The sequence below is a fragment of the Diospyros lotus genome, chromosome 1 (genome assembly GCF_014633365.1).
Source record: "Diospyros lotus cultivar Yz01 chromosome 1, ASM1463336v1, whole genome shotgun sequence".
Taxonomy (NCBI): domain Eukaryota; kingdom Viridiplantae; phylum Streptophyta; class Magnoliopsida; order Ericales; family Ebenaceae; genus Diospyros; species Diospyros lotus.
In genome coordinates this window covers 16156281-16183335 of record NC_068338.1, presented here as the reverse complement: position 1 = coordinate 16183335, position 27055 = coordinate 16156281, and the positions used below count along the sequence as shown (strand labels likewise).

The 27055-nt window shown below is 36.5% G+C and overlaps 1 protein-coding gene across 4 annotated transcripts; it reads right to left on the bottom strand.

Annotated features, from left to right (window-relative positions):
* Window positions 1-27055, bottom strand: LOC127812433 (ubiquitin carboxyl-terminal hydrolase 8). 4 transcript variants are annotated; one of them, XR_008025916.1, is made up of 12 exons: window positions 26758-27054; window positions 26295-26546; window positions 25497-25638; window positions 19852-19911; window positions 19615-19710; window positions 14962-15300; window positions 14575-14715; window positions 14314-14484; window positions 5789-6046; window positions 5515-5663; window positions 2728-2916; window positions 2285-2638 (listed from the first exon to the last, which is right to left on the bottom strand). XR_008025916.1 is itself a non-coding variant. In XM_052352812.1 (11 exons), the coding sequence occupies exons 1-11, from the start codon at window positions 26856-26858 to the stop codon at window positions 25-27; spliced, it is 2274 nt and encodes a 757-aa protein (XP_052208772.1). In that variant the 5' UTR covers window positions 26859-27055; the 3' UTR covers window positions 1-24. The 4 variants fall into 4 exon arrangements, 3 of the variants coding, with proteins under 3 accessions (XP_052208772.1, XP_052208779.1, XP_052208791.1); XM_052352812.1 differs by lacking the exons at window positions 2285-2638; window positions 2728-2916 and adding an exon at window positions 1-589 and having other exon boundaries at window positions 26758-27055; XM_052352819.1 differs by lacking the exons at window positions 2285-2638; window positions 2728-2916 and adding an exon at window positions 2-574.

The window sequence follows — 27055 nt, the reverse complement described above, 5'->3', positions numbered from 1 at the left end:
ATTTAAACAGCTAATAATACACACTTACCACATGTCATCTGGTCCAAGAGGCTCCTCCTTCAAGAATGCTTCAAGGCATTTATATAGAGAAACAGATTCTTGAGGCCTTTTCCCAAAGAATTCAGCCTTGAAAATCTGGGGCAATGAGCTAATAAGGTGTGTCTTGTACTGCTTAACCATTTTAGCTGGCCAACAAACGAGCACACTCAACCTTCCACGTAAACTCCTGGCTGCCACTGGCTCATTCATTTTAATCCTTGAGTCCCTGGTTGTACCCTTTTCATCTGTTAGGTAAAACTCCAAATCAGCATTAGAATGTGTATGTGTATCAAACTCTTTCCCATTAGCAGAGTCTGGACCTCCCTCTAAAGTAGGAGTTACCGTCTCTTCCATGTGTGTTAGTTCTTCAGTAGCATTTCTATCAACGATATTGTCATCAACCGCAGGGTCTTCACTGGGTATTAGGAATGCTCTAAGTAATTTTAGATATAGATTACGAACATCAGACCCATTTACAAATTTAGAACTTGCTACAAGAGGAATCCCAAATGCCTTCCAGCTTGATGTTAGCTTCCTACAGAAAAAAGGCCTGAGAATGTAAATTTTATAAGGATTTCAGATTGCCAAGTTCTTCGTTCTATATATCCACGAGGGGACAGGCATAAAACGTCATTGAAGATTAGGTCAGATGAGAAAAATAATTTGAAGCAAATTAACAAGGCAAAAAGCATCAACATGGCACATTTATACTAGGATAGAGATAGTATCACGGCTGAAATATACCTCATTAACTGAAGTTGGCATCCGCCACCATGTAATCAAACTTCACAGTCACAAAATTAAACTCTTTCCATTAACAATAAAGGGAAAAGAAATGCTAATTGCCAGTCCACATGACTCTTGAAATATTCAGTACTAAAGAACAATATAGCACTTTTCTGTTAAATTCAAGAAATGTATTGTCCAGACATAGATATTTCTAAGAGGTTCTATGTCCATGCAAGAACACTTTTCAAAACATGTTTAGTTATTTTGACGAAGTAATATGGTGCAATTTGATGAAAATAACTGTTTCCAATAACCAAAAAAGAAAAAGTGAATAACCTGCTAATTCCTCCTTTAAACGTTGTCTATAATTCTTAGCATTTCAACATTTCAGCCTGTGTTGTCCATAAAGCCAAAAACATATTCATTTGGGCCCGATCGGTTACCAGTTTTCACATTTTGACAGCGAAAATATAAAAACAGCTTTTGGTTACTTGTTTTTGTTTTTAAAATTTTTGAGAACTTTTTGTGATTTTGAAAACAAAAACAAGGTGTTTTAATTTTTTTTATTTTTATTTCATTTTCTCCTCCCTTCTCCACCCTCACTATCCACAACTCAATGCCAATGAAAAGTCGTCAAAGACAACACCTTCGGTGCCGGCAACCTATGTCATGACCCTACAAGCAATAAAGGAGTATTATTGTAATAGGGTATAATAGTTTGTTAGGGATATTTTAGTAAGTGGTTAGAAGCACATGAGAGCATGTGCTAGGCTGTTAGAAGGCAAATATGCCTATATAAGGTTGTTGTAATGGGTTCATTTCTTTATCCAAAAATAAATGAATTGAAATCTGATTTCTCCTCCTTCAAATTCTCTCCCCTTGATCTTCATCTCCTTCTTTTCTATTCTTCTAATCCCCCTAACACTTATTCTAAATTCCCCCTCATTCTTTCAAACCTCCCCCTAATTTCCTTCTGTTCTTGGCCTTAGCTGAATCGGATTCTTCTGATTCCCAAACTGATCCTAGGTTAAGCCCTAGGTTCATGACAACCTACAGGCAAAGTCATCATTCGTCGGCAACTCCAAATTCATCATTGGAAGACTCCCAAATCTGATCTGGGAGCCTTGTCTCCCATGGAAGACGAGGCTCCCAGACCAGGATCTGGAAATCGGCAACTCCCATGAGAGTCATCAACAACTAGAGAGAAGTTCGAAGGAGCCACTGACAACCTCTATTGTTTCCTTCAGACATTGACATCAAAATTAAAAATATAAAAAGGTAAAATACAAAATTGAAGATGAAAATGAATAATGTCATCAAACAGGTTAAGTTTTCATTTTTTAAATAAAAACGAAAATTGAACCCCCCAAAAAAATTGAAAATGAAAATGAAAACTGAAAATTGAAAGCTTTGTCAAACAGACCCTTAACTAGTAAGGAGTCAATCAAGTAGAAACACACTCAATTTCAAGAAATGTCGCATGACACAGCAAAGGAATGTGCTTGACATATCATCAGGAATCAGGACGACATGTGTCCTCACTCCTCACATAATAGCATGTCAAGAAATGGATGACCATGCATTTTATTGGGAGAAATTGGAATTATAATTAGCAAGAAATGCTTGGCTTTTGAAATTCTCTTGTTCAACAAACTGGACGAGATATAAACTAACAGCAGTCCTGATGCCTTGGTTTGGGAACTAACATTTCTTAACTACTGCACTAATTGATAAATAAAACAACAAACCGTACCACTTTGTCTATGCCAAGTTTAAGGCCAGGCTAGTCAAAATTATAGCTTGGGGACTAAAATTGGAAGTCCAAGGCACTACACCCTCTGCAAGTCCGTCCTAGTTGCTTCAGGCCTGTCTGAAAAAGAGAATCTTCATTATGATTTAAAAACTTAGTTTCCCAGCAGGAAGACCTCTTAATTAACTTTGTCAGCTTATATCTCATACCTCTTAACATTATTTGGGTTATATCCTCTGAAAATCTTGGAGAAACCCTTATAAAAAGAGACAATCTCTGTTTTGTTTCCATTTTTCATGCGTCCACAACAATCTCTCTTCCTATAATTGAGTTACTTCACCCTTAACCAAGCCATGGTGTCTGTATTTTAGCTAAGTGCTTTCCTGACCCTATGCATCCTGCGATAAACAGATAGCATCAGGAAAGGTTGCTGAACAAGATAATAAAACCAGTCTCATTATTTGTTTTGTGTTAAGGTAAAAACAGAGCAAAGATCTATCTACACCAGCCCTGCCCACCCCCTATAGACCTGTATTTAACCTCTTTTGGTGCTCGTGACTCAAAAAATTGTTAATAGTTGCCAACTTTTCAACTAGAATTTAAGAAAATTTATTTTTGCACAGATAATGTCATGACCCAATCCCACATCAATAGTCTATTGGCAAGGTCTTGGGTATAAAACATGGTCCCATGAGCCCATAGGTCACCTTCAACTAGCACTTCTGGGTCTTGTGGTGTTACAAGTGGTATTAGAACCAACCTAGGACCGCTACATGTGGATGCAGGCTAGGAAAGTGTTCTAAGACTAACTTTGGGTCAAATTGAGATATGGAATTGTAGGAAAAATAGATTAGAAGATGTAGGAGAAACAAAATAGAAGTTCTCTCATATAATCTAATGAATATTACAACCCCTATTAAAAGGGAACTAAAGCACAATATAGGAAAGATTACATATACAAACAATAAGGAAAGACAAGCTGTACACAAGTCAAAGATACAAGGAATCAAGAATAGGAAGTATCTAAATCTGGATAAATACTTTCTAAAAACACTGAAGATTAGATCAGTGTTAAATTAGACTAAGAAATCATAATCCAATCATCCAATAATCTCGTGAATCAATCAACAAGAATTTCTAGCCTGGAGAGGACACTATGGATTAAAAGGAAGGGAGTTTGTAATGACCCAATCCCTCCTAGATAGTCTACTAGGGAGGTCTTAGAGTATAAAACTTGGTCTCATAAGTCACCTTCACCTAGCATTGTTGGCTGAGGACACATGGTGTTACAAAATAATACCTCAATTCAGAAGAAGATATTGTTGCAAGAAAAGTTTTAGAAGAGAAAGCTTAGTACACAACATCGGTGAATATCAAAGCTATTTGGAAAATGTAATTGGGTATCACCAACGTATAAGGTAGCTAAGTCATTCACAATAACCTCCAGCAGGTTTCTGTTAGTTTCCCTCTTTTATGACCAAATTTTTCTTGATGAGTAAAAGTAGATTAACAAGGTAACAGTAGAAATAAAACGGCAGTACATTAACATTTATGAAATCTATTGAATGTTCTGTTAAACCTCATTGCACCACTCAAACTGAAGGTTAAAGGTTACAGTGTTTTTTTTTTTTTTTTTTCGTATCAAAGATAAGTGCCTGCAGCTCTCCATACAACAATGCTGTACCACTTCTTCCAGCTTCCGTATTCCATTTCTTCCAAATCAAAATAGATGTTTCAAACAGATGATAAACAAAGAATAGTTTTGATCCAACCAACTATGCATTAACAACAAGCATGTTGAACAAAGACTAGCTTCATGTTGCAATTTGCTATTCTTACTTTGTGGCAAATAGCAATCCTCCAACCTGAAAATGGTCTCCACACTCTAACAATGAACAAACTGCTATTTTCACATTTTTGCTATTTTCCCATTTTAACAGTCGTGTGCCAGCTGAATTCCTACCAGGGTATGAATAGGGTCTATAGCCAAAAGAATAAGTCAAATCAGTCGACTGCTCTACCAGATGAAAATATGAATTTCATTACCCCTCTCCTCACTGTGTGGACCCTGTCCCTTTATCACAGTGCACAGAAATGGATGAAACAGATTCACCAAGGGGGACGACAATGAGATTTCAGAGCTCCCTCCATAATTACACTCATCGTTCGTATTTAAAGTTCCAAGGTATTCAATAGATAAACCAATCAATCTGCTTTAGAATTTTCCAGGCCTAGCAATAAATCTAAATAACATTGGAATCATTTTCTTGGTCTAGAGATTTAAATGATAAGTATATCTTCATTCTATAATTAAATTATATCTCCCTTCTGTACACAATGCCCTTCAATGATTGGACATCTAGAATTCATGCAGCCAATGCCACCTAGTGGGATTAAGGCTTGTGATTGTTGCCATTGAATCTTGTGGGGATACATAAATGACTTAATATTGTAAACAAGCTACATTACTTGATTGGGCTGCTCACCTGAAGTTGAATGATGTGATCCCTAATGTGTAAGTAAAACATGCAAGAAAATGGAACTTTAAGATCACATGGAACTCCTGATCCAACAATTATAGGATGAAAAAGAAAATAATTACAAATAATTTCACAAACCACCTCTCCCCCACCTAAAGAAAGAAAAAGAAAATGAAAATCCCAACTGGCATCCCCCCAGGAAAAATCAAGAACATTTATGTGAGGACTAAAGCATTTGAATAATATTATACTAATCAATGAGCTGCTCTAGTTTATTTGTCATACACAAACAAGTATGTTACTACATTCTCATTGTACCAATTGACTATTTATTAAATTATTATCAGACCTGTAGCAAATAAACTTGCAACATCTGCAATAGATTAGCTTCCCCTTCTAAGCCCATAAGGTACATTCAATACAAGAATAAATCTTAGGAGCCCATATATTTTAATAAAATTTCGAACAAACATGGACACTGAAAGGATGAGCAGTGAAAAAGCAAATGTAACTTACTCTTCTGCATGCTGATGCATAAATACAACTATTGAGGCATTATCAGCATCCTTTGGTAACCTATAAGCAACCAGGCGGTCGTCATCTCTAATTAAGGATAATGAATCACTTGGCTCCCCAAGATAGCGTATGATGCGATTGTTGTATATCTGTAAGTACATGGTTGTAGCACCCAAAGTGAAAGTTAACATCTATATGTAAATAGAACAGTACCAACCTAATTTGCATACATTTATTCACAGGCATTAGTGAAATTACAATTATTAAAGTATACCTCAGCTACCAAAAGAGTCTCATCAGCCCCTAATGAACAAGCAGTGCTTAAACTGTGTATAAGATCTTCAAACTTTCCATGCTTGGGCACAGTAATAGTAAATGGAGATGGTGGAGTGCTTCCATCAGTGCCCATGACTGTCAATGTCATTGTCCGCATTGTTGTTGATGGTAGAGGTAATGATAGATACATGAACGGATCAAACATAATAGAGACCTTTCGGCAAACAGGACAAACTAATGTGGACCTATACTGACCCTGCAATGGTAGTTGATCATGAGGCATTTAGTCAATAATGGTGAAAATCTATTATCACAAGCATGTAACAGACACCAATTATCATGAACTTCTCATAGAGATGGTTATGTAAGGTGCTATTTAGGACTCTTTAGTAATTTTAAAATTTTCTTTTTTCCTGAATATGATGTAAGATAATCAAGACTGTTGAAATTTGAAAAGAATATTGTAAAAAAATGATGAATGCAAGAACTCCCAATATATGGAACACTGTCTGTAAAACATGTCAGATTAATTGCCACATTGATTCCCATCTTGAGAAATGGATCTTCATCCACCTTCATTTTCCCCTTTCAGGGAATTTGAATCGGCCATCTGAGATGGCTTTTTGCAACTTTTTTTCTGAAAACGACGGCGCTTGCATATTTAGTCCTTCGGACCTTTCAATTTGAGAGAGGGTTGGGGATCGAGGTTTCTCGTAGATCAGGAGTCCAAGACTTCGGACAGTAACCGTCCGAATGACAGCAATAACCGTGGGCATGGCGGTAATAACAGCCCACGTGACCATGGACAGGTATCTCACTCGCCTGGACATGGCGTCCTTCGTGTGGAGATATGTGGATCCATAGCCAGATTGGAATATTAGGAATTCAATACGCGCAATGTTTATATCAATCGGTGATTAAACCTTGATGGGGCCATGTCATCAGATTTATAATGAACACCATGAAATAGGATTTACATCTTGAACTGCTGCATTTATCCAAACAGGGACTGCATTGAATCAGATTTACATTCTAACAGCATAAAATAGGATTTACATTCTGAATTGCTTCTTGTATCATCCAATTAGTTGGTCTCGTTCCAGTCAAATTAGGATACTGAAAGGGTTCCACAGGGTACAAAAGTAGTGTCATTACCAAAAAGACAAGTGGCTGTTCTTGATATGAACCCACATGTTTAAACATGGCGATATAATTTATTTTTCTCTCTTTTCATTATGGGAACAGCATCACTTCTACCCAACTATCAATCAGAAAAACTGTATTTACCTATAACATATAAATCAAAAATGCAAAATGCAGAAAACAGTATAAAAAGATGGAGCCTGCTTCAACCAGATTACAAGAAATCAATGTTACCCAGGAGAAAACTTCAATGCCCTAGGGACCTATATATAGCCACCTCCTAAAGGTATTAAACTTTGTGGGCAAATCCAAAGTCAAATCCTGCATTTTTTTCAGGGACAGGAAGTAGGGGTGAGCATTACTCGATTAAAACCAAATTTCCAAACCAACTGACAAATTTCTATTAACTAGGTTTGTTTTTGGTTAATTTGGTTCGATTCAGTTTTAAATCTCAAAAAATTCAGTTTTCAGTTTACAGTTCAATTTTAAAGATTAGAATTTAGGTTTTAATGGAATAGACCAAATTAATTGGAATGGATGTTATTTTACAAAAATATTCCCAGCATATAGCATATTTATTAAATTTATTGTCAGGAAAGGACTCCAAAATCCTTCTCTTCAATCTTATTTACCTTGTCGGGGGTTTCTTTGATTTGTACACCAGCTTCCTTTATAGAATAGGAAGTTGCTAAAAACATTTTAAGAAAGATTCTAATCCTAGATTAGGAAACCCATACAATCTTTAGGATACAATAACTTATAGAAATAAACATCAATCAATCAATCTAAATCTGAAAGATACATTCCATAAATACACCAATCATATCTTGTTCCATATCTTGTTCTGAGAATGAGATTAGGAATCCTTGTTGTTGACACTCCCCCTCAAGATTGGGAGTGGATATCCGGCATCACAATCTTTCCTAACATCCTTTTGAACATAGCTGCTGGAAGCCCCTTGGTTAGCATGTCTGCTAGCTGATCCCCCAATGAGATATAGGGAGTACAAATCATCCCACTGTCTAATTTTTCTTTTATAAAATGTCTATCCACTTCAACATGCTTTGTTCTATCATGTTGAACTAAATTATGTGCGATACTAATTGCTGACTTGTTATCATAGTAAAGTCTCATAGGTTTTGTCCATTCGATCTTGAGATCCTCCAATAATATCTTTAACCACAATAACTCACACATACCTAGGGCCATGAATCAAAACTCAGCCTCTACACTTAACCAGGCAACCATATTTTGTTTCTTGCTTCTTCAGGTTACCAAGTTACCCTCTAATAAGGTACAATAGCCAGATGTTGATTTTCTATCCACCACTGATCCTGCATAGTCAGCATTTGTGTAGGCTCTAGTAGCATGACCTCACCTTTCTTGAACAAAATATCTTTTCCAGGTGTTCCCTTCAAATAGTGTAGAATCCTATAGATAGCCTTGAGATGAGGTTCCCTCAAGTTATGCGTGAATTGGCCGACGATTCCTATCGCATAGGCTATGTCTGGCTGAGTATGAGCTAGGTATATCAGCTTCCCAACCAGCCTTTGATAAGCCTCTTTGTCAATCATATCATCCTCCACTACCTCTCCAAGCTTGTGGTTCAGATCAATGGGTTCCGCTGCTTTACAACCTAGCAGCCCTGTTTCACTTAGGAGATCCACTACATACTTCTATTGAGAAATAAAAATACCTTCTTTTGAATGAGCAACTTCTATTCACAGAAAGTATTTCAGTCTTCCCAAGTCTTTAATTTCAAATTCTTTCATCAAAAATTCTCTTAGCTTATCCATTCCTTCCCTACTGTTTCCGGTGACCACTATGTCATCCACGTAAACAATCAGCACTGTCACTCCCCATGTGGCCAAGTGATGGATGAAAAGGGTGTGATCTCCTTGGCTTTTCCGGTACCCCATATTAAGCAGCACACCTGTAAATTTGCCAAACCAAGTCTGGGGTGACCGTTTCAAGCCATACAAGGCTTTCTTTAGTTTACACACTATAGGCTCCTTTGTAGTTGCATAATACCCTAGTGGCACGTCCATGTATACTTCCTCCTTGAGATTTCCATGCAAATACGCATTCTTTACATCAAATTGATGTAAAGGCTAGTCTAGGTTAGCTGTCAAGGAGAGAATCACCCTCACCGTTTTTAGCACTAGAGCAAAGGTGTTTAAGTAATCCACTCCATATACCTGTGTGTATCTCTTGGCCACCAATCTTGCTTTGTATTGATCTAAGGACCCATCAAATTTATATTTAACAGTATACACCCATTTACACCCCACGGGATGCTTTCCTTTAGGCAATGGCACCAAATCCCACGTCTTATTCTTGTTAAGGGAAGCCATCTCGATTTCCATGGCATCCTTCCAATGCTAATTCCCTATAGCTTCAAGAAAAAAAATTAGAATGGGAATGGTATGAAGGTTAGTAGGAAAGGCCTTGTGAGCAAATGAGAGCTTGGAATATGAGAGAAATAGGAATGGATTCAATAGACCTCATAGGATTATCAAAGGATTTTGAGGAATCAGTGATGGAATTACCTGGAGATGGCTCTGGAAAAATGATTGAATTGTCAGTGTCACTTGTGTCTGTAATTGGATCAAAACCAATAGTGGATGCGGAGGCTTGCATAGGGCTAGGTTCTAGTCTCTTCCTCCTTGAATATACCTGCAAAGATTTAGGAGTATCAGGGGAATTTTCCCTTGATGACAGACCTATAGGTTCCTTTAGATCAGCAAATGATTGAGGGGATGATAACATGTTTTGGGTTGAGAGAATGAGAGGACGCTCCTCATTGGACAAACGTATATTCTATCCTTGGGCAATGGATTGTTTAAAGTAGGGCTCATTCTCAGCAAAGGTCACATTTGCAGACACAAAGGACTTTTTTGTAGGAGGATGATAACACCTATACCCCTTTTGAGTTGGAGAATACCCGATGAACACACATTTTAGGGCACGAGGATCTAATTTCCTTCTATTGACTGTAGGAATATGGACATAGGCTGTGCACCCAAAAATCCTAGGCTGCCAATAACTAGTCATGTGAAAATCAGGAAAGTAATTGGCCAACAACTAGATTCAACTACGAAATGCTAGAGTTTTTTATGGAAGTCTGTTGATGAGAGGAGTAGCTGTGAGAACGACTTCCCCCCAATAGTGTTTAGGGACACTATGATGGAAGAGAAGAGCTCTAGTTACAACCAATAGATGTCCATTTTTCCTCTTTGCCACTCCATTCTGTTGAGGAGTGTAGGGGCAAGAGGATTCAAATATGACACCTTTTTGTTGAAAAAACATTGACAAAGACTGTTTAAAGAAAACTTTAGTATTGTCAAAACGAAATCGTTTTATCCCTATCCCAAACTGATTCTTTATCATGTTATAGAATATTGGAAATATTTGGCTCACTTCTGACTTTGTTTTCAGCAAATATAACCAAACAACCCTAGTACAATCATCAACAAATACGACAAACCGTCGTGCCCCAGAAATGTTGGGAACATTTGATGGACCCCAAATATCACTATGGATGAGACAGAAGGGAGAATCAAATCTTTTATTTGATAAGGAGAAAGATACCCTTTTATGTTTTGCAAACTCACACATAGCACAATGAAAATCTTTAATGTCTAGATCCCTAGTTAAATCAGGAAACATCAACTTTAGAGTATGGAAAGAGGGATGACCGAGTCTATAATGGTGCAACCATAACTGATCTGAATTGGACTGAGCTAGACATGACACCCGAGGAAGAATCCTTTGTTTGTCCTACTCCCCAGGTTCCTCAAGATAGCATACTCCCCAGGTTCCTCAAGATAGCAGAGTCCTTCTCTAGCCCTAGCAAGCCCAATCATCCTCTTCTTACCCTACTCATGTATCTCACAGACATTTGAGTGAAAAAACACATTGCAATTAGTGTCCTCAATGAGTTTCTAGATAGATATGAGGTTAATAAACAACTTAGGGACATGAAGAACATTTTTCAAAGTGAGATATTTATTAAGAAAAATATCCCCTTGACCAACGACAGTGGTTAGAGAACCATTTGCCATTGTAATTTTTCTTGAACTAGGACATGGACAATAGGAGACAAACAAATGTGGAAAAGAGGTCATATGGTCCAAGGCACCAGAATCTAGAACCCAGGATTTTTGGTGCATAATTTATGAAGCTTGTAGAGAATAGGAAGACGAAAAATTACCAGTGATAGCGAGAGAGCAAGTACCCTTGTCAGTCTTCTTGTCGAGGATCCCAAAAAACTTCTTAGTCGTTCAATCTCTGACCTATTGAGGTCCAGGACTTTTTCTTGTTCTGGATTTCTTAGTTCAGATGATTGACAATTTGCCATATATGCCTGTCCTTGACTCCTCACTAGTCCTCCCTTAGGTGGTTTCCCATGTAGCTTTCAACATTTTTCTATGGTGTGCCTAGGTTTTTTGCAGAAAGTGCACCACAAGGAATCCCTGTCCATAGGTTTCTTTTCTTCTCTAGTCCCTCTATTATGAGCCTTCAAAGAGACTAAGGCAGAGCTTTCTCCAAAGGGGGTTTCCAGCATGACACCCCTTCTTCCTTCCTCTGCTCTAATCAAAGAAATTACTTCATTCAAGGAAGGCAAATCCTCCTTACCAAGGATTTGTACCCTTACCGCATCAAATTCGATGTTGAGGCCTGCTCGCTTGTGCAGTGCTGCATCCTCACTGCACTTTATCTTCAAGCACTAGTAATGATCCAATTCTTACCATAATGTTTGTAGCAGGTTTGCATACTCAGTAATGGTCCTTGTTCCTTGCTTGGTTGCTGCCACCTTAGCTCTTATTTCATAGATCCGAGCTGCATCACGGACTTTAGAGTAGGTGAAACCTATTGCGTCCCAAATATCCTTGGCAGTCGTTAAGAACGTGATTGTGTCGCTGATCTCTAGAATCATCGAGTTCCAAAGCCAGGACATCACTAAGGAGTCTTCTTCATCCCATGCTCCAAATGCCGAATCTTCCGCTTCAAGGCCTATTCCCAACAGGTGGCTGAGTTTCCCTTTTTTCCTTTAAGAAAGGTGCGAATCAACTATGGCCATTTTAAGTAGTTTTTACCATTCAACCGGTAGGCCATTTGAAGGTTTTGTAATTCTCCCCCTGTACTACTATTGTGAGTTCCAGTGTACGGGACTTCGATCATACGACTGGAATCACTAGAGTCGGGTATAGGATCATAAGTAGAAGTCATGATGACAAGGAGTTCTGGAAAAAAGAAGATTGAATCTGGAAAAAAGAAGATTGAAGGAAGGTTGAGAGAAAACGAGCTATGATCGTCCCAAGGAAACTGGAATGGCGATCCTAAAGCTCTACTACCATGTCAGGAAAGGACTCCAAAATCCTTCTCTTCAATCTTATTTACCTCGTCGGAGGTTTCTTTGATCTATACACCAGCTTCCTTTATAGAATAGGAAGTTGCTAAAAACATTTTAAGAAAGATTCTAATCCTAGATCAGGAAACCTATACAATCTTTAGGATACAATAACTTATAGAAATAAACATCAATCAATCAATCTAAATCTGAAAGATACATTCCATAAATACACCAATCATATCTTGTTCCGAAAATGAGATTAGGAATCCTTGTTGTTGACATTTATCATGGGGTATTAGTAACCACTTGTACATCTCAGCACTTGGAGTTTAAACTTTGAGAACATTCATCCTGTGTGGCTTACTACTAGTGGATTGGAGAGTTCGCATCATTTGGTCTTCACTGATATAACTTTATTCTTTATCAGCAATTGTTTGCCAGTCCTCCGACCATTAACTTCAGTTTTGGGCTTTGTTATATGTTTGTATAGAGAGATTACCAGTTATGCACCCTCCTTGTCCTTTCTGTTCAGTTCGCTCCCTCACTGTTCTGACCAGGTCCAGACTCATAGAGCCACTTGCCTAATTGGTGTTAATTATTTAGAAAACTGACATGGGATATAAGTAACCCCTTTTACATCTCAGCACTTAGGGTTTGAACTTACACTCATGCTGTGCGGCTCACTGCTAACGGGTTGGAGAGTTTGCATAGATTGGTCTTCACTGCTATAACTTCATTCTCCATCAGCGATTCTTTGTTAGTCCTCCGTCTGTATTCATCAGTTTTCGGCTTCATTACATGTTTGTATACAGAGATTATCATTTATGCATCCCTCTTGTCTCTGTTCAATTTGCCCCCTTACTGTTCTGACCAGGTCCAGATCCAAGGAACCACTGCTTTGCCAGCTCTTCGTCATGTACCCAGGGTTTGGATTGGAAATCAGAAGAATCCGAGGCAATTAGGACCAAGAACAGAAAGATTGGAGGGAGAATTGGACAGAAAGGGGGAGATAATAGACAGAAATGAAGAAGAGTTGCAGAATGAACAGAGAAAAAGAGAGATTAGAGAGAAATCAAAGGGAATTTGAGAGAGAATTGATGAGAGGGAAAGCCTGAAATTCAATTATCAATTCAAAACATACATTCTCTAACTACTTTAGCCTATATATAGGCTGTTCCAACCTATCTAACTGAGAAGTACAACTATTCTCAGCAACCTAAAGTACAATATAGTAATGCATGTATACTAACTACTATTATAATGACAATTATACCCTTGGGGATCCTTGGGGTGGTGAGACTCTTCAGTAGGTCTCTCTATCCCTCTATATATATATCACTTCTTTATGTTTCATAACTCGTATGATGTATGAGTCATTGTTGTTTTCTGCAGTAACGATTGCTATAGCTTTAATTTCATTTAATAACTTAACAGGTTATTCGACTGAACCAGTTTCAAGGGAATCCAACTTAAAACCAAATTCTGCTCAAACCCAATCTCAAATTGGTAATATTCAATCCTAATCCCTTCATCAATAATTCCAGTACACATTTGAGCAACAGCTCTTTTTCCATCTCCAACAGGCCAATTTCAGTACCTATGGCTTCTTCAAATCATCTTCCATGTTCTGAATAGTTTGTTTCAATGTTTTGATTATTTAAACAGCTTTTGAATTTGGTTGCTTCAGTAGAATCAGCACAATTAGGTTAAATTGGCCATTTTGGCTAAAATTGTTAAAAATTTTTTTTTTTTGGGTGGGGGGGGGGGGGGGGGGGGGGGGGGGCTCTGTTTCGAAATAAAATATTTTGGTTCGGTCACCACAATCCTCCAGCACTGACTGAATTAACCAATTGCTCACCCCTAAAGGAAGAACTCAAAAACAAAGCATACAAAATTATTTACAGACATATTCATAAATAAACTACATCTAAAGACGCAACATGAGATTATGTGAATTTGATATTCTACATCTAAATGATGATTAGGCCAACCAAAAAACAAAGACAAGCAAATTTAAGACTCACTTGGCACACATCAACAATAATAGAATCATTGCGAGCCAGATGATTCTGCCAGTACTCATCGGCTACTTCTTCATCAGACCGACCATCCCCATCCTTGACTTCTGCATAAGGTTTGCTTTTCACACGATTCAAATCTTCATGAAGCCCATCCAATAAAAAAGCAAGAAGCTCCTGCCAGAAATAAATAAACTGATTAGTTTCCTATCTAGGAATAATGGAAGCTACAAATCTTAACTCCAGACAAGGAGATAACACACTAACTTGAGAATCATGTTGATTAAAACCACTGAATTGAGGAGCAAAATGGGAAAGTTTTGACTTGAATAATCTTGGTGCTACTGGAGTTGCCCCAGGAGCCCATAACTTCCGCAACAAATCACCAAATGCTAAAGCAATCTCACCCTGCCAAAGGACTAGATGTTAAGCAACGAAATTCAGGAAAACATTCATTCTACAAGATTGCATAATAGATCAATCTCCCCCAGTTTAACAAGATATTATTGTAGGTAAAAAAACAGAACAAAAAAACCTTAAACATAAAAGAATAAAACAAATATAGAACAAGTAATTTTAGGTATGAAAAGTTGATATATAAAAATCCGTATGGGAAAAAGGTATTGTTAGGATAAGGGACAGATGATAACATACATCCATGCCCAGTGGGTTGTCATGGTTTATTTCCCTCCTGTAATCCCCAAGAAAGTAGTCTATGAGCTTTGGCGTGTGAACCAAGCACTGAAGAGCACTGTTCATGAAACAAGTATTTCCAAGGTTTTGTAATCCAGTCAGGCCCAAGGAACCAGCTTCACCAAAGCCTCCAGAAAAGGTTGGTGAATTGCCCCGATCAAAACTAGAATTCAAATTGGTACGGCCACCATTCATCATAGGGGAAGTTCCATTTGGAAGAGGCCCTGATGTGTCATCTTTCTTCCATTCTCTGCTTCTAATAAAATCTGACAACCCATAAACTTGCAACTCAAGGAAAATCTGTATATAGAGAAAACAAAAAATGAAGAAATATAAGTGCCAAGTATCAGTATTCCATTAAATATAACGATTAGAATTAACAGTAACCAACTCTTATGCTGATGACACACATGACAATCCACATCAATCAATAACTCACATTTTTAACAATGACAAGTACATAGCACATGACTAAGCTCCTTCTCCACCTCAAAATCTTCTCACAAAGTGAATGTCATACAACTACTTTGAGCTTTTTACTTTTTGGAGATCTTAGGTTCTATTCTCTCCACACATATTAGATCGCTAGAGATGTTTTCCTGCACCACTCCATTATATATGTGTTTTGCATAGCAATTGCCTCATTTCTATGGGGGTTGTTTTTAATTTAGTTTTTTTCCCTTTTCCTAACCCTACATGTGCAAAATGGATTTTCCAAAAATTGTGAGAGACGCACTATGTTTTTGATCCATTTCATAACAGCTTAAGCTTTTACAACTATCAAATGCAGAAGCACCAATGGGCTGGACAAGGGAAATTATGGCCTCAAGGAATCTCCAATAACATGGTTTATAAGTTCAGACAGCCAGTAAAACCATATAAATTGAAGGGGATAATCCACCGATTATATAATACACAATTTCAATTTGAATGTATACACGATACTGTATTTTGATAACATGTTCGTGTACCCATACTCACCATTCATATACATCCCAATATTGTATTATTAAAAATTAAGGTCTAACACATAGATGCACTGACATCTAACACTCTAAACATATCCAAGAACCTATCACATTGCAAGTAATCATGTATTATATCAGCTCAAAATAATTCATGATTAAATTATCACTTTCCATAATGGATCTCATGAGGAAGAATGCCATCACTAGGAGACTCCTTTTCGAATCCTTGAACAACAATGACTTGAATCTGTTTCAACAGTTTCCATGATAGGTATCCATGCTCAACTTGGAGAAGAATTCAATGTATGCTTCTTTAAACCTGGTCTTCAAACCTGGAAGTAATCACTAACTAAATCTTTTAGCTAGTTAGGGGCTGCTGCCTTGAGATGTTTCCTACTGAAAACAGGCAAAAGAAATAAAAGATCATCTGCAAGATAGTGTTTCATTTTATACCTTGTCTATCTATGACGATTTTTTTCTTTTTTTATTCATTCAAGGCCGAAAGAAGTAACTTCTTAAATAAGCATGCAGAAAAAGAGAGGCAGCAAATTCCATGGCAAAACTAGAAGGAAAGCCGAACTTAAAACTATGCTTAAGCAAACACATACACAGGTAAATAATAAAAACCTTTGAAGAACCGGTAGGGAATATAGAAACATTTTTGAAATCTAAATCATCTACAGATAGGAGTATAATTTTTTGTGTAAAGATTACGCCCAAATAATACATCACCGCAAAATAGAAAAGTCTGGTAAGAAAACATTTAAGAGAAAACTACTGTCACAAATTCCAACTTGTGATTAAATATTCCAAATGTCTTGAAAAGTTCAAGATTCAATCACAGCAAAACAGGAAGCAGTCATCAAGAATTGTAATCTTGATGGGATTTTGATAACTTAATCACCCAAATGTTATGGACACCTACCATATAAAGTTAGTCAAGATTTAATTTTGAAGCCTCTCAAACTGGATCCTTCTACGTGACATCTTGTAACTAACTCCCTATCCCCCACACCTTCTGTTCTTTTCTACTCATTCAAAGGGCTGAAAGACTCATATCACTAGATCTTCCTGTATCCTTGAGTTAAATTTCAAATTTCAATTAGCATCCATGAAAACATGCTCATGACCCTCCCCCCATCTATTAACATTTAACACCCTACCAATCATGCAGATCTTTGCCCTTTGAAATCCAATCTACACCTTCAACTACATGCCCACATTATTCAAAATTATCAGCGCACATAATACTGTTGGGAAATAAATGCAAGAACAAAAATCACAGGCCTTAATCCCGTTAAGTGGAACTGCTGAGAAATAATGAAAAGAGAAAAATGAGAATACAAGTTCATATACAGAAGCTTGCCCTCACCATTCAACAGATTTGGAAAAATAGATCAACAAATGATGCTCATATTTCATCTCATGAAATCATGTCGTTACAAGGAGAAGATAATTTGAGTGCTATCTTAAATTTGAGTTTTGGAAAACCATGTCAATCCTAATCAATATATCATGCTGTTTATTCCTTATGAAAATAGAATGATTCATTCATCACTTATGCTAACATCGTAGAATAAAATATAATATAGCTTTCATATATACTTCAACAAAATTAAGTATTTACATTAAAAGAAATGACTTCTTAATAATGGGCTTTACCTCATAATAATCTATATATAAGGGTAATATAACAAAGCTTTCTAAAAGAGGAAAATGAAATACACTAAATTTAACAGCTAACTGGATTTACAGATCATAAAAAATCCAAGCCTATAATTCCACTTTAGATCTTTAAAAGGTTTAATGATCTGGTTGGATAGACTACAGCAACAGGTTTTGGTTCAATAACTACTATACACCTGGTTTGTTTCTTAACTAAATTACTTGACCTAGTTTAGTTACTGCCCACTTCAGCTTAATAACCTTACCTATACAAAGAAACCATGCACTTTTATAGTTTGATCAGGTAATGCATAAAATAGACATATTTTTTATGCTTTCTTTTATTAGAGATGCACCTCTTCCACCCTCATGCATCCAAGTAGTTACTGCAAGTTTCAATCAAAGTAACATCTACTGCAATAAGAACAAGACCCCCTGTGTGGTTTATGCAACCACAAAAAGAAAAATACAACACAAAAAGATGAATACAATTAAGATGAGAAAATTTGACTGAAAATTCTTTAGATGATCAACCTTGAATCCTGCAGAATATATTTTTCTTTCACACTAAACATATTGGTAGGTTACTACCTCAGGGAGATTGGCATGGCAAAATTAGGTACATTTTTAAAGAAATATGACAGAATAAAAACAATAAAGGAACTTTAGAAATCTAGCTGAAAAAAGAAGGAACTTTAGAAAAGTTGCAAAGAAACCCAAGGTGTTTAAAGTGGAAAGTTCATTGTCTTTGAAAAACACTAAAACTTTTAGAGACAAACTGCAAAAAAATGTTTCCTCTAGACAATTTAGCAAAATCTTTGCTCATCCTTGCTCTTAACTCAGTCAAGAAAAAACTAGCTTGTACATTTAGCTTATCACTGTAAAGGTCAGGAAGGAGGTAGTATAGCATGACAAGAGGGGAACTTTCCTGTCTGTTCAGTCGTTTTGAGAAACATTCAAGCATATCTCAACTCACAAATTAAATTGTATCAAATAAACAACTATTGTGCAAAAGTCATTCACCATAACAAGGAAATTGCATTATACAAAACTCCAACTCTTATAATCTAACAAAGAATAAGAAAATGAGGAAAGGAAAAAATCTTCAACAAGAAAGGAGGTTCTGGAGATAGGTCAATGCGCTGCAATATCCAAAATTTTTTGCTTGTCTAATTTTGTGTCAAATGCCTGCCTAATCTAAACTAAGTCATACTATAAGTAAACTACTTCATGTCAGGATCACATTGCATAAACGCTTTCAACTACAAGTTTTAGCATCTTTTTGTCCTGGAAAATAGAAAATCTAACCCCTTCAATCCCATGAGTCTCCAATCACTATGAACACAGGTCTTTTCAGACAAAATCAGTTCCACTCAATCAAAAAGAAGAATGAGGATCAGCATTCTTTGAGTAGTGTTAAGCGTAAGAAATGTCTAAACAAGCTTTAGCACAAATATTAAATAAGAAATAATATCAAATCTATCCCAAACCTCTTGACATTTGGACAATGGCAACATTAAGTAGTACTATAGGCACACCACAATAGGAGGATTGACTAACCAAAAAGCATGTTCTGACTTGTATAATTCAATAATCAACTAAACATGATTTTATTTTCTGCATCAGAAGAAGAAATCTTCAACGTATTTTTCTAATTCTCAAAAATGCTGATGCATTTTCCACACTATAAAAGATGTGTGTTGGCCTCAAAGTTAATTAAACTGTAATACTGCCATAGTGTCTAATTTACATTTGTGCTATAAATATGCTTAAAGCAAACTAGACTACCATGCCACCAGAGATGAATTTTTGCTCTATCAAATGTCACTTAAATGGAAGTATGGAAATTTTAGAACAAGGCAAAAAATACTAGGGATGCAAACGGTTTGATGGCATCCTAAGTGATAAAATGGAGGCACAGGCACAACGAGAATTATTAGAAAAACAAAAATAAAAATCTATCCAAACATCTACCACTAACCTCTGGGTCAGACTGCCGTTGAGTCTCTTTTGCAAACCTATTCTTGTCACTTGAAAAAAGTAGGGTTGTCTGCCCAGAATAATCCCATATGCGCAACTGCATAAAAACAAAAGTTAAATAAAATGTTGTTTTTAAATGGAATTTAGAGAATTGTTTTCAGCAATCAGAAAAATCTATCCATTTTTACTTTGATAACATGGTATTGCTTTAGAAAAAGAAAAATAATCAAATGCTTACTAGCTCAGGCTCAACACTGAAAATCTTGCAGGCTCTCCTGAAGCGCTCAACTGCATTGTCCTGAAAAAGGATATACAATAATGCACTTCAACATACAGGAAAAAAAACAAGAAAGGAAAAAAAAAAAGAAGAAGAAGAAATTAAGAGGCAAACAAGACAGCTAAATGACTCACACAAATGACAAACCAGACTTCTATCACGTGCAATCTCCATGTTATCTATTAATTATTATTAACAAGGAAACCTAACAAAGGCTGAGAAACAATAACTGCCTAAACAACCCTAATATTAGAATTCTATTGTCATGAACCCATGCCTTAGACATACATGTGTAAAGTAACCATTTTTGCTCATTCATTCAGTGGATGGGCTGCCATAGTAGGATATAGTGCACTCCGTCCAACAATATTCAACAATTACACACAAAATATGCTTCAAAAGCATGTAAAGGCATCTACGATGCAGGAGGCTCCTCACTTTACAAAGGGTGAAGGGAGAATTGTTTTTGTATGCAACCTGAGCTCTACAAGCATGTAAAGGAATCTATTTTAATGTGGATTTATTATTCCCTGGCATTTTTCAGTTAACAGAGGCCAGTGCATGAAGGAACTCTATGACCACTCAAACTCATGACTTTTCCAGTTTCCAATCAATAGGAGTTGAACTTAGGTCTCAACTCTCAAACCAAAATTCCATCAAAAAGGAACAACAACAATCACAATTACAACCCTTAATCTCCATTAAAAGTATTTTAGAACACTCAAAGTACACACAAAAATAATCCCAATGAGAAATTCTTAACTCAAAACATTCATGATAAAGTTGCCCATCTTATGTCTTTTGAGTGGTTAAATAAAAATAATTCATTTTGAAAGCCCATTAAAAAACAGTGGGCCCCATGATAAGTGATAAGCCCTTTTTGATCTAAAGGAAGATGTACTGACAATAGGATTATTTCTAGGCTTAATCATTTATTGAGAAAATTAAAATAACTACCCCTGAAGTTTGCCCTAATTGCAGATAGTACACCCCCCCCCCCAGGGCGCTTGTGGAGACGACAGTAACCTCCCTATTATTCAAAAATGAAGTAAAATGACTAAAATACCCCAACTTACTCTCCTCTCTCCCTGATTTCAGGAAAAATAGAAATAAGAAAAAAGAGAAAAACAGAAAGAAAAAGCAGTCCAAAGCCCAGCTACTGCTGGGATTACATCGCAGAACCCCAGGGATTTGGGGTTCCATTTGGGGTTCAGGATGGAAAATACATTGTCCAATGTGAGATCTGCACCACCAAACTAAGGACAACCCAAATAGCAGAAAGTTTTGAATTTAGCAAGAATTCAAGCTAGAGGAGAGTAGGATGAAAGAGAATCAATATGAATCCACTTTCCATTAGGGAATCACATTGATTGCAATTACTTGAAAGAAATAAAGTAGCATCTCAGAAACACAGAGAATATATAAAGAACAGAGTACCAAGAAAGACCAGATGGAAATGAAGCCATACGCCCTTGTTTTAGGTCTCGTGAGATGATTCAAGTACCAAGTTGTTTGTGGGTATGTGCACGCACATACGTGCGTGTTTCTCTGATCTACTGGAAACAAAAAGATTAAGCCGATCTACTGAGCAAGCTGTGAAAGGGTCGTGATTTTGTGGTTCAAGATCTATGCATTTTCACCAAATCCAAAGTGAAACCGACAAAGAAAGAAAAAGAAACAAAAACAAAAACTGCAAGGGTTCCATCTCAACAATGGAACTCTGCATCAGAGGGAGAGGGGGGAGAAAGAGGGGGAACCCACCGCCATAGCCGAATCAAGATATACAGAACTGAGAGAAAAGAAGAGGGAAAAGAGAGATTGGAGGAAAACTACTTCAATTATACTGAGGTAGGGTCACAGGTATTTATACTAAACTACTGTAATTGCAATGTACAAGTTATCTAACCTAGGTACAAGGTACAACTAATATATACAACACCTAATACAATTAAACTAATATGAATTCTCAACGCATGTCAACTACCTCAGTAGGCCATGTCAGTATTTAACAGTTCTTACTAATTGAAGATTAATGTTGGCCTAAAATTAAAACAAAATTAAAAGTTGGATACTACTATTGAAAAATTAGTAATTCGGTCCAAAAATTGAAACAAAATTAAAGTTGGATGCTACTATTGAAAAAATTAAAAGTCTGGTCCAAATTGGAACAAGGATAAAAGTTGAGTTTTTTTGTGCAATTTTCCCTTTTGAGAAATTTAACTTGGGTTAAGTAACAGCAAAGGATGAGGAACATGGTTTATAAAGTCAAGGGAGGTCAATACTATTTTGAGAACCCCAAGAATACCACCTGTATTTAGGCTAAACCTCAGGGGTGTCGAGTGTATTGTTTCTTTATTGATTTGTGGCTTCAAATTAGACCCAAAAAAAAAAGAAAAAAAAAACAATAAGATTATTTGATTCTACCAGTATTTGGCCAACAAGTTTCTCTAGGTTCCAAGTAAGAGGCACCATAAGCAATGCCCTAGGCTTTAGACTGCACTAATAGATGAAGTTGGATGCTTTTTTTGTTACAAACTAAATGAAGCTAAGCATAGATTTGATAGGGAAGATTATATTGCGTGGTGTTGAATATGATATACTAACATAACCTTCAGGAGTCATTTTTGCATTAGCCATTGTTGGTCTTTTGGAAACAGTAACCCTTTAATTTGTTCTCTCTCTTTTCTTCTCTTTTTTTTTTATTCATAAAGATAATTTTTGTTATATTCACAGTGAATTTCTGAAAATAGACATGGCCCAAGCATAGATAGAATGGCCTCACAGAGGATATGATCATGGATAAAGATGGTTGGAAATCTAGAACCCTGACTTATCAGAAATGACAGAGACCTCCCTTGACTTTATGAACCATGCATCATTTTCCCCCCTGCAGTAATAAAATGACTCTTAAATTTTTACAAATACCTAAAATTCCCTCTCTCTCTCTCTCTCTCTCTCTCTCTCTCTCTCTCTCCTCTTTTGGTTTCAGTGAACTATCTCTCTTTTCTCTTATCCAGTGGCTTCTCTCTTTTTCTCTTAACTTGCTCTCACTCAACCCCCAATGCTGGAGGTTGCAGAGCTGCAACCCCATTGATTGCAGACGAATCAGTTGAGGGTCGCTGCTGCAACCCCAAGTTGCAATTTATGGGGTGCTGCCCCCATCAATCTGCGGGGGTCACAGCAACAACCCCTACAATTGGTGGGGGTTGCATCTTGCAATGGCGTCTGGCCAACAGCCAGTTGCCATCATTATATATTTATAAATACATTGTACATAATATAAATCTTTGTATGATATATATTTAGTTTATAGCATTGCTTTGAAAACGTATTTATATGTACATATTTAGTTTATCTGTATGTTTATATTTTAAAAAATATTTTTTATTCTTTAATTTTATGTATTTATATTTTTTTTATTTTAAATTTTATATATTTATATGTGTAACTTTGTATAGTATATATACTTAGTTGATGTGAATATTTATATTTTAGAAAAAATATATTTAGTTCATATTTTTATATATTTAGCTTAAATTTATATACAAATACATATTCTGTAATATATTATATATTTATTTATATATATGTTAGTTTAAGTTTATTATATTTCGTAATTACAACATATTTTTGTAATTGAAAATATAAATAAAATATAGACATAGGATGGAGAATAAGAAAGATAGAGATAGAAGGAAGAATTATGTAAGAGAGAGGGGAAAGACAAAGGAAGGGAAGAGAATTTAAAAATCAGGGGCAAAATGGTCAATCCATACAATCTGGTAATGGTATTGGTAATGGAAATAAGTCAGGGGTGTCTATGTCTGTTTGCCAAGCCTTACAGTCCCAAATGTAATTTACCCTCATATATATGGTAACATAGATTCAACTAGAACAAAAAATGCAACATAATACCAATCAAAACTAAATTGTATTTCATAGCTTAACAATAATATATTGGTCAAAAAACAATGGCATTCCACCATAGCGAACCAAGTAATAAATATAATGGGAAAAAAAAAAGTAAAAGAAATGTCTATGGATACTTTTTGTACAAAGTTACAAGACATCACTTTTCCTATTCTTCAAGTTGGAGGAGGGGGACTCCACCTATGGATTGAGTAATCCCCTCAGCACTTCTAGTGTTGAAGGTGTTCCTCCTATTTAAAAACAGTTCCAAATCTAGATATAGGACGGTTCTCCCTTCACTTCACAGGATCTCTTCCATCGATCCTATTTCAAGAAGATTTGGTATCTGAGATAAAGATAAGCCGTGTTACTGATTGTTAGGGTGGGGAGAGAGAGAGAAGGGGGGGTCCACATTATTACATCTAAGTCTTCCTTCCTTACCCCATTAATTCCAACCATCTTGGTTTTCAAGGGTTAAAATCAGGTATAGCAGTATTGTCAAAATGAACAGACAAACCAAAACCACCAAACAAGCTCCAAGACTCGTGTTGAGTAAAATATTTCTAGTTCATGAAGGCTACCAGTGATGGAGATTTATCAGCAACACTGTTGAATGTTAACTACAATCCTCAATATCACCAACTCCTTTCTTTAGCTTCCTCCTGCCAATCAACAATGCAAGCACCAACATTATTTATTCTTGAACCTATTCCAGATTTAAGCATTCCCCTTTTCACAGCAGCCTCACACTTTTGACCATTAGTTGTAGTATACTCATCCTTTCACTGAAACAACTTCCAATATATTCCTTCCTATGCCTCTTTATCCCTCATTACTCATTTCTCATTACAACAACAACAATCACAAGCCTTAATCCCACAAGTCCTATTGGTTAATACGACAACAGACTTTTGGTACTCCAAATTTCTTGCAAGACTTGATATCCCTCTATATGTATGAGATTACAAAGATCTTCAAGTCTTCAAGCATGAAGACATATATGCTGGAAAGAGAGATTCATTCCATTTACCGTACAAATGATTACGAGTATAAAAGATAAACAAAAATGTCACATCCCATGGGACATTGTTATGGGTCCAAGATTCTTCTTCATGTGGAAATTATTTTAAGGATACTGGATGCACCTTTCCCTAATAGTAACACAATACTTATTCAGAAGTCTTGCGGCACATGAAGTAACTGGTAGGGCCCACTATGTTCATTAAGTTGTCGTAATTGCAGTTAAGAAAGGGTATAAATTTAGAGACCTGAAAGGTAATCTTTCTAGTCTTAGATTGTTTTATGGAAATTTAGAGCTCAAGAAATAAAATATGAAGTTTATGAAAACTGTTTTTGCTTTCACTTATGCTGAACTAAAGGTATTTATGCTTGAATCAATAACTTATTATGCTCCACAAAGTAAAGATGTTAAAGAAAACCTATCCGAGTGTGCATTAAAATTAATATTTTACTTACATGCAACTGCAGTGCTACATAGTGGATTTATTTTTTTTCCTGTTCCTTTAACATTTTGACAAGTCAGAAATTAACTAGAAATCAAAAAAATTGATAATTGAAATAGGCATGTAATGACATTACATATTTCCATTATCGATACTGATAAATTCACAGGCTTACAACCACTATAAAGTTTCATAAGTTCAAATATGAGGAGCTGAGTAGCTAATAAGAATCACCTTCTTGCTTATTCTTACTCCCAGAGAATTTGCTTCTCGTAAAACAGATAGCCTAAGCTGTAGAGGATACACATCAGCCATATCGTCTTCTGCAGCCGAAAAGCTTCTACCATTCTTCATTGCAGTTTTAGAAACACTGTGCCTATATGGAGCAGGAGAACAGAAGCATGTGTAGAGAGATCAAAGAACATCAAGCACACAAACTATTTCAATTTAATAGTACTTCTCCAAAGGCATGCACTTTGTCTTGCATACTGATAAAATATCAACGCAAATCTCAAAATCAGCAACTTATCAATGATATCATGCAACAGTCACAGCCAGGGTGTTTAGAAATTACAGAAGGAATACAATAATCCACTTCAAGAAAGTATTTGGAGAAAAATGAAACATTAAAGCACATATAAAGAAAATTTTATTATTTTCCACATCTGGGGAGGAACTTAGAAAAAGAATAAAAAAAGAGGGAAAAGGGAAGTAATTGCGTTATTTTGTTTGAAGTTGATTTAGTTTGACAGCTGCCAAACAAAAATCACAATGCAGTTGTGTTTATGGAATGAAAACTGACACCCGTTCTATAACAAGCAAGAAATAAGACAATAAATCAAATTGTTGGGGGATTCTGTACCACCACTCTCACAAGAAACAAGTTAGCACAATTAGCATCAAGGAAACATTAATTTTCAGGCACATGCAGATACAGATCAAAATCTCAATTCCCTGCACTTAGTCTACAATACCAGTGGCTATTCAATAAATTGAAACTACCCATTTCAGAAAAATTACTAAAGCAGTCACCATTTCAGTGCCTCCAGCCACATTTCCCCAGGAACCAGCGCATAGTCCCGACCCGAGATCCCAACTTCAGCATTCTCATTATTCTGGACAGAATCATCCTCTCTCCTCAAATTGAATACAAGATCTGAGCTAAATATATTGATTAACTTCATCGCGCCACCATAGGATGGCGCTGGCCTTGCAGTGTACAAAACCCCTCTCTTCCCATCCAAATCAAGCGCCGAAGAAGAGCCTTGCGCCTCCTTCCACCACCTGAAACACAAATTTATCAACGAAACCGGTTGTTTACCTAAATTTAATCGTATCAATCCAATGCAGATTTGATCCAGATAGCAAAAACCAACGCAAGCGGTTGGTTGGTTCGATTCAGATTCTGATTTTTGCGACTCCCGATTCCGAATTGTCGATTGATCGACAAAGTCAGTGAAAAAATAAATGAATTAAAATAAGTGAGAAGGAGTACTTGTAGGGCACGAAGTAGACTCGTTGGTCATCGTCCTCGTTGGAGACCGAAGCTTTTTGTTGTTGGGAAGTGTCGGAAGATTCTTCCGAGAGACCTTCCATTTGCGAGATTCTAAGAGTTTCAGAGAGAGAAAGAGAAAGAGAAACAGAGCTTTCGGTGAAGATTCAGAAATGAAGGAACAGATTTGCAGCAATGCAGAGAGAGAGAGAGAGAGAATGGCGGATTTACAGAGAAAGCTGGGAAGAGAGAGTTGGGGCTTTTTTCTGTGAAGAGGATCCACCGATTCAAGGAGGGAAAA

Excerpts from the sequence above, each read along its gene's own strand:
- LOC127812433 (XM_052352812.1), bottom strand. The coding sequence starts at position 26,858 with ATGGAAGGTCTCTCGGAAGAATCTTCCGACACTTCCCAACAACAAAAA. Across the intron at positions 19,711-19,851 it reads TCAGTGTTGAGCCTGAGCTA|TTGCGCATATGGGATTATTC; the intron begins GTAAGCATTTGA and ends GTTTTTATGCAG. Across the intron at positions 14,485-14,574 it reads TTAATCAACATGATTCTCAA|GAGCTTCTTGCTTTTTTATT; the intron begins GTTAGTGTGTTA and ends TATTTCTGGCAG.